Raw genomic sequence first — 13455 nt, 5'->3', positions numbered from 1 at the left:
TTGGGGCATTTCGCAATTGGTATTATTTCTGACCAACAAGAAAATAAACTGTTTTCTTAAAATGGGAAAAAAGAGTGTGACTGGCTATAAGAACGTTAGAAAAGTTCAAAATTATCTAGGCTTCTTACAGCGAACAATAGAGGATAGAACTTAATAGAATGTACTTTGAAGCTTAAAATACGTATATGTTTTTCTTATTGTTGATTAAAACATCCCTCCTTTATGTATACAATGGCTGGCCACTTTATTAGGACTCTGTTAGAATTTTCTAGAGGAAACAAAGGCAGTGCTTCAATAAATCATTAAACTTTGATTAATATGGCGCAGAAATCCAGTTTTTTTTGTCATAATAATCTCTCCAAAGAGTCCGTACCACTGGCACACAAGCGGGATCCATTTGAAACCAGCGTAAAGAGAGATTCATTGACCACAAACCCTCAGATCCTTTCCCTGTTGCTCTAGTGGTACTCCCCTCTCCTGAATAGACCACTCTTCTAAAGCATTACTCGTAATAAAATGGCCAGACAGTACTTATTGTTCTAATGATTATTCGGAATGAGTTGCTCTTTGTTGTTATCATTAGTAAATGACATAAGCATGTATTTTAAGTTTCGTATCGTTGAACACTACTACTTATTCTTACAAGTGTAATAAATCTCACCTTGCCTGACGTATCTGCTACAGTCACTGGTACAAGCTTCCCATCAATCCAAACACTTCTTTCGTAACACGTAGTGCCACTCTGGGCGTATTCAGGCAAATATTTCCACGTAAGATATCGCACCACCAAGGCTACAGGAAAAATAAATTCCACACTTCTATGTGAGTCTGTCATAATGGAAAATAAGCTGTGATATTAAAACGAAAAACGCCTGTAATCTGGACGTATAATCGCTACAGTTTTGCTAACGTCTATATTTCAATAATTATTAATAATAAACATCTAAAGCTGAAAATATAATACCTGTTTTAGCGAACAACTAACATTTGCTTCACCTACTAGTCGAAATACACTCACTGGCCAAAAAATTAGAAATATTTATGGAGTATGTAGTAGGACTACCAAATTACAGCCTGCACAGTGGCATGGATTCCACTACATGTGAGTCTAGCTCCAGATCTGACCATTCTTCTATTAGGATATTTGTTAGCTGATGTATTGTGGTCGGTGGAGAGTTGAGAAGCCGAACCGCCCTTTCCAACATACGCCAGACATCCTCAATTGGATTCAAATTCTTCGAGTCTCAGATTCTTCAACTGCCGCCGCAGAGTTCGATTGGAAATGGGTCTTCCTTTGCGTAAATTTAATTTTACGGCGATTTTCTGCACACTAGACCTTCTCTTCTAACGCCCAATTCACTTTAAAGTCCTGTTGCTTCCTTGGAGTACCGACTTTCTGCCGCATTTCTTCCTTTTAGATCTGCATTCAGGTTGGTTTCGACGCATCAGTGATTTCCTTTGTTTTCTCGGTAGTTTCTGAAAATCGGAAAGATCACTTGTCCTCCCCATGACTAAATCGACCAGGAAGTCCCAGCAAAGCGTACACTATTTATCTGATAACAAGGAACTTGTGATCATACCACGTAACCTTTTGGCCAGTGAATGCAGTTCAAATAAAGAAAGAGGTAGAAGAAATAAAGGTTTCCTTGAGCTTTATTTCCAGGTACCTTTGAGAAACCCAGATCAGCATTACCAAAATACAGAAATCTAATAAATTACTTGTCAAACGGATATCTTCCCTTGACACGCTTGAGTGTAGACCGCAAGAGGTAGAAATGAAAATTGGAGGTTAAGGAACAACGATCAATTAAGGATCATGAAGTCTGTAATTACATTCTTGTAAGGTTTAAGAAGTGTTTTGAGTTGAGATCACGTAAGAGGTCGGTGGAATTATTATTTTCTACAAATGTGATTTAGTGATCAAGCAGTTGATGAAACCAATCTTTGTGAATTCTGCTTTGTACGCATTTTGGAAAAACTTGTTCAGCATGATTTTTGTGTTTATATTTAACAAACCGCCCTCACGAACTCTAAGACAATACTTACTGCAATATACTGACGCCACATAGCCTTAGTTGCTTTGGCACTTAACACACACTTATTGACGTGCACGATAAAATGACACTATAAAGAATCCTCATGGGATTTCTTTCCACCCCTTGACCGGTACTGGTACCAAGTGCATGGGGTGTTTGGTTGTGTCCGGTTACTATTATTATTGTTATTACTGTTGGTTGAGGAACTCTCTTACTATACCACAGGTGTTCAGGATCGCGGCTTTCTGGAGTTCCATATAAGTGTTCTCTAGGAGGCCTATTGCTGCTAGGTTCTTATGGAGGCTCTGTGGCACCATGCCTGTAGTTGACACGATGATCGAGATGGTCATTACTTGTTCCATACGCTGCATATCTTGAATATTAATACTTGATCTTTTCCTCGTATGTTTTCTGTAGGTTGCTGGTGTTGGGAACTGGTATATCGATCAGGTAGGTAGCCGTTTCCTTCTTTTCGATGAGGGTTATGTCCAGTCTATTGTGCGGGATCGTCTTGTCCGTTATTATGGCATGGAGCCAATATAGTTTGTGGGTGGGGGGGTCTCTAGTACAACCTGGGGGTTCATACTTGTAATGTGGTACACTTTCTGTGATCAACTAGTATTTCTGTGCTAACTTCTGATGTATTATCCTAGCGACCTGGTCGTATCTGCGAGTGTACTCCTCATGGCCCCAGAAACAATCCAGCACATCACCCTGCGTCCCGCAGTGATGTGCTGGATTGTTTCTGGAGCCATGTGTCAACGTCGACATGTGTCATCTGTTACTCAGGGATCCTTAGTGATGTATTTCCTGTAGTTCCTGGTGTTATTATTATTTCTTCGGTTAAAGCTTAAACAGTAAACGTAAACACTGAGAGGGCAAGGAGTGCTAGAAGGATGCGAACTGAACACAGAAATGGGATTTGTATGATTATGCGGTACAAAGACAAGTATTTTTTTTTTTCAGAGGAACAGTCAATTTATACCTTTTATCAACGCTCAATTGTCCAAGTCAATGTTGTATAAATTAATGATATTGAGTGAGAACACATTTTGGAGACAGCCAAGGTTTAAGAAATTGCTCTTAAACTTTGAGATTTGAAGATCATTAGGTTATTGTGATATCTAGAATTACTCTTTTAATGGGGTGAGGTCAGTGGAAAGTGGGGTGAACCGGAGAAACAGTGATGCATGTGATAACAAGCTGTTTCCATGGAATGCTTCAAGAGTGAAGAGCAGTACTGCTTTGGAGCTGATGGAAGGGCTTTACCTCGGTCTATTCATTCATCTCAGGACCCAATATTCCAGCTCCAGAATTTCTCAAGGTGGAATACGGGGAGAAGGACCAGATGACTGAACCCTAAAGCATAATGGAATACACACATCTTTGAATACATTGTATAATCCAAGAAATGTTTGTTTCTGTAAACTCTTATTCGGATGGAACAAGGACAAAGCAGCAAAGATTTCTACCTGATGTTTCTGAGGTAGTTTTGAAAGGTAAGGTTAGGATCCAAACAAAAGTCAAAGACAATATGTTTCTCTATATTTGAAACAAGACTTTAGTTAATAGAAACGTTTTGGGTGATTGAACCCAATAGAAAAGCGTTGTCAGAATCGATGATCATCCGCACAGGAGGACAGGAGAGACTCCAGAGAGGAACATTCTCGTTAGAACTTTACTCTACTTAGAACTTTCTGTCCACATCAAATAATTAAGAGTTGTCTTCCATGCCTTTCCCCACCTAAAATGTGTGTGTTCAATGGTGGATTTGCATATTGAGTAGGATGAAAAACCCGGAACAACCCACAGGGGAACAATACTCTCTCAGCCTAAGTTGGGGTAACTACAGTACACATTGAAGAGAACTTTAGAAATTCCTTCAGCCCAGATTTCTCGAAACGAGTGGCCAAACCGCTCTGCTAACACGGATGACTTCCAGCACAGAAAATCGCCATCCTGGTAATTACTGAAGATTGCTTTATAATGCGCAATAAATCTTTTAATTAATGTTTTATCTTCAGCTTTTACAAGGAAAACTCTAGTTAATAAGCTTGTCTACAAATACTTTAGCAAGATTTCCCGTTGCTTCCAAGTATACGCCATCAATGTCCAGTAAACTTTCATCTCAATTATTTGAATATGACGTAAGCGCAACCTTCAAAACCGGTAAAGTAACTTTACACACAATCAGTAAATGGAATGAAAGAAAAGCGCGTGTACAGGAAAATTACCAAAATTATCTGGTAACGCGGCTGGAGTCTTCTAAAAGATATAAAGGAAAAATTAAGTTCACTTCCTTTTGAGAGTTGTGACTTACTGGGTGTGTGATTCATACGTCACAACCACAATCGTGAAATAATGTAAATAATTTGGTTAAAATACTATAATTATGGCGTTAAATCACCACACAATAACTGAATTCGTGCAAGAACATTAATAATACATTGAGTCATGGCTTTGGTTCATTCCGGTATTGTAAATCCTTAAGAATAAAGTTAGCGTTCAGATTTTATAAGCTATTTAATAAAGTCTTATTTGTAACGTAATATTCCTCAAAAACTTGGATTTTTCGTCCACAAAACTGACACCTCATAGCCTTAGTTGCATTGCCACTTAAAATACACGCAGAGATAAAAACAACAAAATAATAATATACGGTTGTTTATGTTTGTGTGTAAAACGCGAAAGCAACCAAGGGCCACATAGGGTCAGAGGAATTTACAAGACAGAGAATACAAAAACATTCGCGTATTTAGCGGTCACACGAGCTCGAACCACGATCAATTCAAACGCTTGTACTACTGTACGCCCAAGATGGCCTCTCGGCTACGTCACTTGATCCTAATTATTATAATTATATATAAAAAAAGTTGTAATTATTAATATTAAGTTTCCTATTATTATTTTTGGAGTAACATTCAAATAGTTCTAGACTTTTGTTGCTGTTGGTATTGGGTTTAAGGACACAATGACTACTGAGGCCAAATTGTGTTCATAGTTTATATACATGGGCAGCAGTTTTAAATATGTACATTCTTCCATAATTGCTTCATTTCCTAAGAAGTGAGACAAATCCTGTGGGATGTTCAACGTGGAGAGTGACTGAAAAGTGTTCGACCGGATGGTTGAATAAGGGACAGAAAATGACGGACCATAAATTGTCTGAGACAGGATGAGCACTGAAATGTGTTTTCTCCCAATAATAGGAAGAGATGAGTACGACCAGTGTGTCCAGTTCTCAGCCTTGCCAATACCACTTCCTCTCTTCTGTTTCATCGGAAACCAGAGAGCATGGCCTTGGATCTTGTTTTATCTGGTAAAATATTTTGGGTAGGCAGTGTAAGGAACCTGAGGATGTCGTGAGGGAGCGGGTAAGGTGTATTTAGTGTCAGACGGCACCAGGGGTTCCCCCCATCTCCGCGTAGTTTTCATTGTGGGTGTACCAGTTCACTGGGAATGCCAGAGATTTAAAAGTGTATGGATATTGTATATGTGTAGTGCCGTGTACCGTTGTTCATCTGGTCGTTTAGCCGCTGGACCCCTGCTGAGGCCCAACGTTGCCCCACCTTAGCCCCGTGGAGGCAGACCAGGAACCCAGTAGACTTAAGTTACTCTGGCAGGTCCTGCCACCTAATTTCCTGAGATTTCAGTGGCTAGGACCTAAAAAAAAAAAAAAATAAATAAATAAAAAAAAAAATAATAAATAAATAAAATAAATAAATAAATAAAAAAAAAATAAATAATAATAATAATAATAAAAAAAATAATAATAAATAAATAAATAAAAGAAAATAAAATAAATAAAGAAATAAAATAATAATAAAAGGATAAATAAATAAAAGGATAATAAGAAAAAAAAAAAGAATGTATTTATATTGCATGCATATATGCATGTATACAAGCACATATATGTACACACAACGTGCATACATGTGCCAACGTCAATCGTGGGGTTGAGGGAGCGGGTTGAGGATGTTTAACGGCAAGGTCAGCACTTTCATTTCCCAGAATGGCGAGGGATCTAGAAAAAAATTGACTGACTGATTGGACTCGCTGACTAGACTTTTCAATATTTAACTTATCCTTATGGCTCATTTGCAGAGAATCTTGACAGTTAAGAATTCGTCCCTCCTCCCTCTCCTCGTTTTCCCACTGTCAATCATACACTGGTGTGCAAAATTTAAGGACCAGTCAGGTTTTCACCTTTAGCTTCTCACAGGAGTGGCCTGGATATGGGAAAAGCATACCAAAGGAACCTCGTGAGGTCCAGAAATGATGAAGGAAACAACAACGGAAACAAAACGGTACAGAGGGACTTTATTCAAAAATGGCAACATAGCACTGGCTGCCACGATACAGATGCATCACTGCCAAAGATGGAACAAAGGGAAGAGGTGGTCCTCAGCAGGAGATATGCCGATGTAGGCTTTGCACCGCCTGTCCATAGTTAGAACAATGTTATTGATATGTTCTTCGGTAACATCGTCCATTCCTGTATCAGCGCCAACTTCAGCTGGTGAACATTTTCTGGTGGGTGTGGACGTGCGCTAGGTCCATATCTGTTCGATGGGATTTAGATCGGTGGAACGGGCAGGCCAATCCATAGGAACAATGTCCTCACTTTCCAAAAGCATATCAACAGCTGCAGTGCTATAGGGTGTGTCGTTATCATCCATAAACACGAACTCGAGGCCAATAGCACATCGTAACAGACGCACATGGGGAAGGATTACCTCAGTACAGTAGCGTGCACCGGTTACAGTATCTGGAGTTGTGTACGTCCATCCAAGATAACGCCTCCCCAGACGAGAACACCTCGACCGCCATATCGATCCCTTTCACTGATGTTTGCGGGGTGATACCTTGTGCCAACCTCTCGCCAGATTAGCTGACGTCCAGAATCGCTGCTGAGACTGAATATACTCTCATCAGTAAGGAGTACCTTAAGTAAAGATTTTGTGATTGTAACCTTTAGAAATAGTGTTGTCCTTAAGTTTTGCGCACCAGTGTATAAATTACGTTATCCAAGCCCGGAATATAAAGTGTAACTCTACTGTTATGTCACGTTTTATGACGCCCATCCCATCAAAATGGTTGAGACCACTAGACGTCACATTGAGGATGAATGATGACCAATACAAAGTCGAATTCGTCGTCTCGTTACAGTAAACGTGTTTTCTCATTTGCTACCGAGCGATGCGCTGTAATTAAGAGAAAACCTAAGACCACTTTCTTAACTTCCAAAGGTCTCGAACAAAATTTAACCCTTCACTTCCGTATTCGAAGAACGTCACTAACGTAAACAGATGAGGTAACTAAGCGATGGCTGATGACGACATAAGTTCCTTTGAGACAAGACGACGAAGCGCGGCAAAATAAATTAGCGTCCAGAAATACCCTCACCTTGGGGAACTCACTCCCACGTGAATATGCGTGCGACGTTGCTGCACTCAAAGAGGCCACTGGTACAATGCATTGTGATCCCAGAACCGACTGCTGCCATGGCAACCCTCTTTCGTCTAGCATTGTCACAGTGAAGTTCCGAGAATTACGTGCAGGGCGTGTGTGCGTGGTCTAGTGTTCTTTTGTTTCTAAGGTACACTTCTCAACTTCTAAGTAATGGAAACTTCCCTTCCACGAATAAATTGAAAGCGTCAGGAAAAGTAAATCTTCCTTAAGAACATTCAAATTTTTCTTCCCCTCACGAGTGCTTTTAAACCATATCAAAATGTGTTTTAAACTCCGGTACTTCCACCTGGTGGAAAGTGGACTAAACTTCATTGTGACTTTTTATGCGTGTGCTACTGCACTCTCTCGCACGTGGCCGCCTACTTCAGACATACAAATCTTCTTTAAAAGTCGTGACACACTGGAAATATCTTAAACGTTTCAAGTGCGCTTTGACTTCCAACTATCCTATATATACACTACCTACAAAAACGTAACTGGACACCACTGTTTGTATTGTCCATTGGATCTTCCCAGATTAAAAAAAAAAGTACTTACTCTATCGAATTTGTCACGGAAATGACGCAAATTACATCATAAGTGACGTAATTTGAGTGATTTCCGTTTCACGTTTTCGTGACAAATTCGTGGAGTAAGTAGGAAGTGACGTCATTTGCGTATTTTTCATTTTCGTTACCAATTGGTTTGCTTCAGTCCGAAAATGTAGTCGCTGCTGCCAAAGATGTTTTCACATCAAAAATGACTCGGACTACTATATAAGGAATTGAATATGAGCAATACAAGATAGTTCTTTTAGTCATAGCATATAGAGCCAAGCTGAATGATTTCGCGAGGGGTATTATTATGAGATGTCATATTATTAGCTTGTCGATTTGTGCAAACGTTGACAGCCTACGCCATCCAAAGTCAACTGTCAGGGATGTTACCATAAAATGAAAGCGCATTGGTACCGCCGCCATCCGGCAACGCTTAAGAAGGCCACAGAAGTTCACTCCTCTTGACCAGAGGGTACTTGGAAGGGATGTGTGACAACACCTTGTCACACATCCCTGTAAAACATCAACCAGGAGTTTAAAATCATCAACAGGGATTAATTCTGTAAGAACATAGTACGTACGGAGCTCCACAGCATCGATTTTCAATGGAGAGCGGCGGCACATAAGCCAAATATTACCAACTGCAATCAGCAATCTCGCCTTGGTATGACGAATGCCATAATTTTTCTCTAGAGAAGTGGAAATAAACTGTGGAGTGGAAATAATTTAGACGCCTCACCAAGGTGAGGCGTCTAAATTATTACAATTACACTAAAACTGCTAAAAATTGTCATTAATTTCAGTGGTGCGGAGGTTCCAATGCGAGACGGTTTCTAGATGTATATTTTAAACCGGAAATTGTCCTCTCTAACTGCATAACACCGGAAGTGGTGTAATAGTAGAAGTTACGGTGGTCACAGTTGAAAAGGTAATGTTTTAGACAAGTCACCGCACATGTAGATGACTCATTGACACCTGCATCCGTTACTTGAGGTAGCTTAGTACATTTTTTTAATCCTGGCAAACTTAGCGCCATCTGGTGCTAAATAAGCTGTTTAATGTAGGGTAAGTGGCGTTTTATTTGCCCAAAAAAACATGGAAGTCCGCTTTCTTATATAATAAATAAACCGGATTAGTTTAATAAACAAAAATACGTTTAAGATTTTGTTACTTTTAATTAAACTAACTTTTTATGTTTCGCGTATACATTCAGATGGGTCTTTAGAACAGGGGATGGTTTCATAAATTGGAATCGCCTTGTAATCACTGCACACGATGATATGAAGCCTGACATTGTATTTATCTTAACCACGATGTTATTGTGATACTCTTTGTGACCAAGAGGGTGAATGGGAGGTTCTGGAGAGACCACCGCAATATTTGTTTCATCTTCTTTCGCAGCATAAAGCAGAAGTTGCCAGTCACAAGTGCTTTCGTTCGATGTGTGGATTTAGGTCAAGGATTTTCATGGCTGACATAAAAAAAACAACAATAAATATTGGTTTATATTAAAAAAAAAGATAAAAACAACAAGAGATGTTGATGAAACGTATTATTACCAGGACACAAATGTGTGATAGACCATTTCGATTTTGTTTTTAACCCATAAAAAGGTGAACTGTAGCGTTGGACTATATTAAAGTATTGAAAGTTAAGAGTAAAAAGCATGAAATTTTACTACGGAACACTTAACCGCTAAGCGGTGACCCTAGCTGTAAGTTCAACTCAATCATAGGATCATGGCGCAAGATTATCTCAGAAACCTCAAAAGACTAATTGAGGAATTTTTTATGGGCCTTTCTCACAACGTAGCTGGGTTAGTCAGTCTCAGGCGAGGGTAGCCTGTTTTTTCCCTCCTGGAAAGTCAGTTTTTTCATCCAGAAAACAGAAAATCAACCTCAGAACACACGCAATTAATAGACAGTATATTTGGAGCAATATGTCCTTAGTCGCTGATTCCCCTAAAACCTTTCTACCATCATCTTGTACATGCCAATGTGGAAAATATCCATAGATGAAAGAAAGATTGCAAAAGTCTCAATGTACTCGCATACTATTAAATGATTGGCCTAATCAGTGTTTCAATGCTTAAAAATATAGATGCGAGTCCTCTAGACTTCAACATAAATATCCAAATTCTTGAAAAGCTGTAGCGTAACCATGTGATGTATAGAGAAATGTCCTCGCTTGCTTACTGCTGAATACTTTTAAGTACTTCCCCTTTCAGTAATCCCCGGAAGAAAACACCAGAAGCAGCTCTGGCTAACAGGTCACCGCAAGTGGACCATCCAGAATATGAAGCCTTATCCAGATCAATTTGAATAATGGCGGTGAACGCTTACGTTGGTTAATGCCAGGATGGTCCACTCCATCATACTAGGGGAAGTATTTTTGAAATGGGAGTGGCGAATTCACGCAGTGTTACTAACAGTCAAATTAGTGCAACAAGCAGATCCGCTGCTTGTGCCAGAACTACTTGACTTTTTCTCAAATTATTCTCGTAGGGCTTCGAGCAAGCAATAATACGATTGTTTTTCATGGTTTGGCCTGGGACCATTGGTGGTTTTGGTTCAAACCATGAACGTTTGGATTTTTCAAGACAGTCTGGACAATAATTTGTTACCTACGTTGTGGCAGCAGGTTGGGGTAGGTCCACACCATTATCAGCAAAATGGTGATAATGGTGTGGGCTCTTTGTCTTCGTGTCAAAATTGTCGCGTTGTGACAGACTGGTTTGAGAACATGGGGGGTTGAAAAAATAGACTAGGAAGCCCAGACCCTTGATCTCACTGCCTACAGAGAATCTCTAGGATGAATTGGATCGCCCGATGCAAGCGAGAAGAGACTGTCCAAAAAACAGAGCTGAACTGGTCACCATTTTGAAAGCCGAATGGCTATTCGTTTTCTTGTAAATAAAGAATATTTGCAGATATGCAGGTGTCCGATTATTTATGGTAGGGTAGTGTATTTCGTGGCATTTATTGTGTAAGTATTAACGATTTCATAATTCCCCTACCTAGTAGAGGTACTTAGCCTTTAAATTCCACGTTTTGCTCTTTCTAACACAAACATTTAAATCTATGTTTCTGATAGAATTTAGGAAGTTGCATATTTTCAGAGGTATTCTTTTGTATTAATAGACCTTGCACAAACGCTGATACGATTGTTCATTCGATGCATATTCTCTTTGCATGAAAATCTAAATGAAGTTACACCGAAAAAAAAAAAACAAGGGCAGCTGTGTGGAGTTGGCTTACATTATATTCACAATACAACGTAAATTTATTAGCAGAGAGTAAATGGTGCGTAGTTCTTAGCTGATACGTCCGTGCATCAAGATGAATTGTTTGTAGAAGTGTAGAAGCATAAATTCTTAAATTTAAAAGGTTAAATAGGAAGAATAAATCAAAGTCCATCTTCTATCTTTGCAGGTGTCAAGCCAAAAATGTGATGATGCGCTGGTGTCCTCTCTATTGGCGTAATACAAGTACTTAGCAAATTTCACTAGAGACCCCTCTAAATCGTTGGGTAGGGTAATGAGATGAAAGTTCCAAACTGGGAAGAATATTCCATTTACTTTAACGAGGGAGTGTACACTGCAGTGAAAGCCTGCTTGCATTTAAAGTTCAATGGCTGCACGAAGTATAGCATCCTATAACCAGGGGAGGTAACGTGTTTGTGAAGGTTGCGTTGGATGTGGAAAGTGATTTCGAGATCCTTTATTTGGTCATTCATAATGAAGAATTTCTTCTTGAGTTTGAGTGAGACAAAGAAAACAAAACATTTGTTTGGGTTAATGAAAATTCCCGTGTTTTGACCAATTCTTGAAGGTTCACTATGCCCTCACCCCTCTAAGGACTAGCAGTCAGGTAATAATCGCTGTTGTATAATTTAGAATGGTAAGCACCTTACACTTGAATCAACCCATAGAAAAATCTGTGATATTTATACATGAAGGTGAGAAGTAATAAGGATTCATAGATCAATCCCTAATAAACCCCAAAGGAATTCACCTTGGATAAGACTGCTTCTGAGCGGCTGCAAAAGAGTCACAAACATCTCCAGTCTTCAGTGTTTTAGACAATTAATGTAAGACTGAGCCTAAGGCCTTGCAGAAGTCTATACGGGCCCCAAAAAAGTTGTAGAGACCTGTGCAAATAGAGAAATAAATGTCGAAAATAATCCAATGAAAATATTTAGCGGAATATTTTCAATGAAAAGTTCAATCTAGCCGTAGAACACAATCAGATTATATACACGAGATCTTACTCTTCATGGAAAGAGTTACTTTAACGCTCATCTGTATATGAATTGAAACTGTCCAAACTCTCTTCACTCATTGTCAGATGTTTCCATATCTTGTTACAATCTTCATATTCGTCAGATGTAGCTCCATGAGGCTTCTTTTGTTTCCTAGTCCAAAAGAAAAAAACCCTCAGTGGATGTCGATTGAAAGACTTACAAAAAATAGTGGAAAAATCATCTCAGAAAAGCACTAGGGGGAGATTAAGTCCCGGGGATTTTGACACAGTTGTCCAGATACTTTTTTGAAGAGATCTCGTATATGGTTCTTGGAGAATTCTTTCTTCTCTAAGTTACCAATAGTGTATTAAATTATTAAAATTATTAACTTCTTCTGAGAAATGCCCTAATTTAGGAGTTTTCCGAGTATGGCATTAAGATCAGTCCCCACCAACAACATAATGAGAAAATTCGCGATTTCATCGATTTCGAAACAACAAATTTTAGTTTGTTTTCTGCGAACTAGCTTTGTGCACACACAGAGAAACTATTTTGGTCTAGCGTTGACAAGATGGTTTAGCTATTTCACACAAATTGTGGTATTGAGACACGCGTCAAGAACACGTCACCAGATATCCAACTCACAGTGGCTTAATTTTAGAAAGTTCGAGGGCAGGAAAAGACACACGGATGAGAGAATGTTGTCATCTTTAAAGATCATACAGGAAAAACATGTTGAAAGCGCTTTGAAAAGTCGTTGGTAGCGGAAAATGTTAAGTACCATTTAGACATCGAACTGGTGGCGAAAATGGAGTGAACCTCTAATGTCGTTTGACACAGTTGGCACTGATGTGAGACTGTTTTGTAATGTAAATATGAAACTAGACTTTTTTTATTTTATTTATTTTTTCTCCCTTTGGAAAAGACAAACAAAAATAGAACCAGAATCTCAAGATGGACTTCGGTAGTTTTCATGCATAATTTCTGGCTGATTTTATGAAATTATTTAATTAAGTTCTCCAATCACATCTCCAGATTTAATTAGGTTTTCTGTCCCTCCAATATTAATTGAATATTTTCATTACTATAAGTGTACTTTCAGACATAACGTCTAAGATTCTTTGGGGATGGGTGGGTGTGCACTGATTTAGAAATGACACTTTATCTGT

The 13455-nt window shown here is 39.0% G+C and overlaps 1 protein-coding gene across 1 annotated transcript in view; it reads right to left on the bottom strand.

Annotated features, from left to right (window-relative positions):
- The window catches only part of LOC150082150 (ras-related and estrogen-regulated growth inhibitor-like protein), a 48358-nt gene that overhangs the window by 30200 nt on the left and 4703 nt on the right, over positions 1 to 13455 (bottom strand). Inside the window, exon 3 of the mRNA XM_090380012.1 lies at positions 662 to 792. Coding sequence (XP_090236138.1) covers positions 662 to 792 — 131 coding nt within the window. The remainder of the gene's footprint in view (positions 1 to 661; positions 793 to 13455) is intronic.

This window comes from Mastigoproctus giganteus, chromosome 8 (assembly GCF_048544385.1).
Source record: "Mastigoproctus giganteus isolate SK-2022 chromosome 8, ASM4854438v1, whole genome shotgun sequence".
Classification (NCBI taxonomy): Eukaryota; Metazoa; Arthropoda; class Arachnida; order Uropygi; family Thelyphonidae; genus Mastigoproctus; species Mastigoproctus giganteus.
The sequence above is the reverse complement of the archived record's forward strand: the minus strand, read 5'-3'. Positions and strand labels throughout refer to the sequence as shown.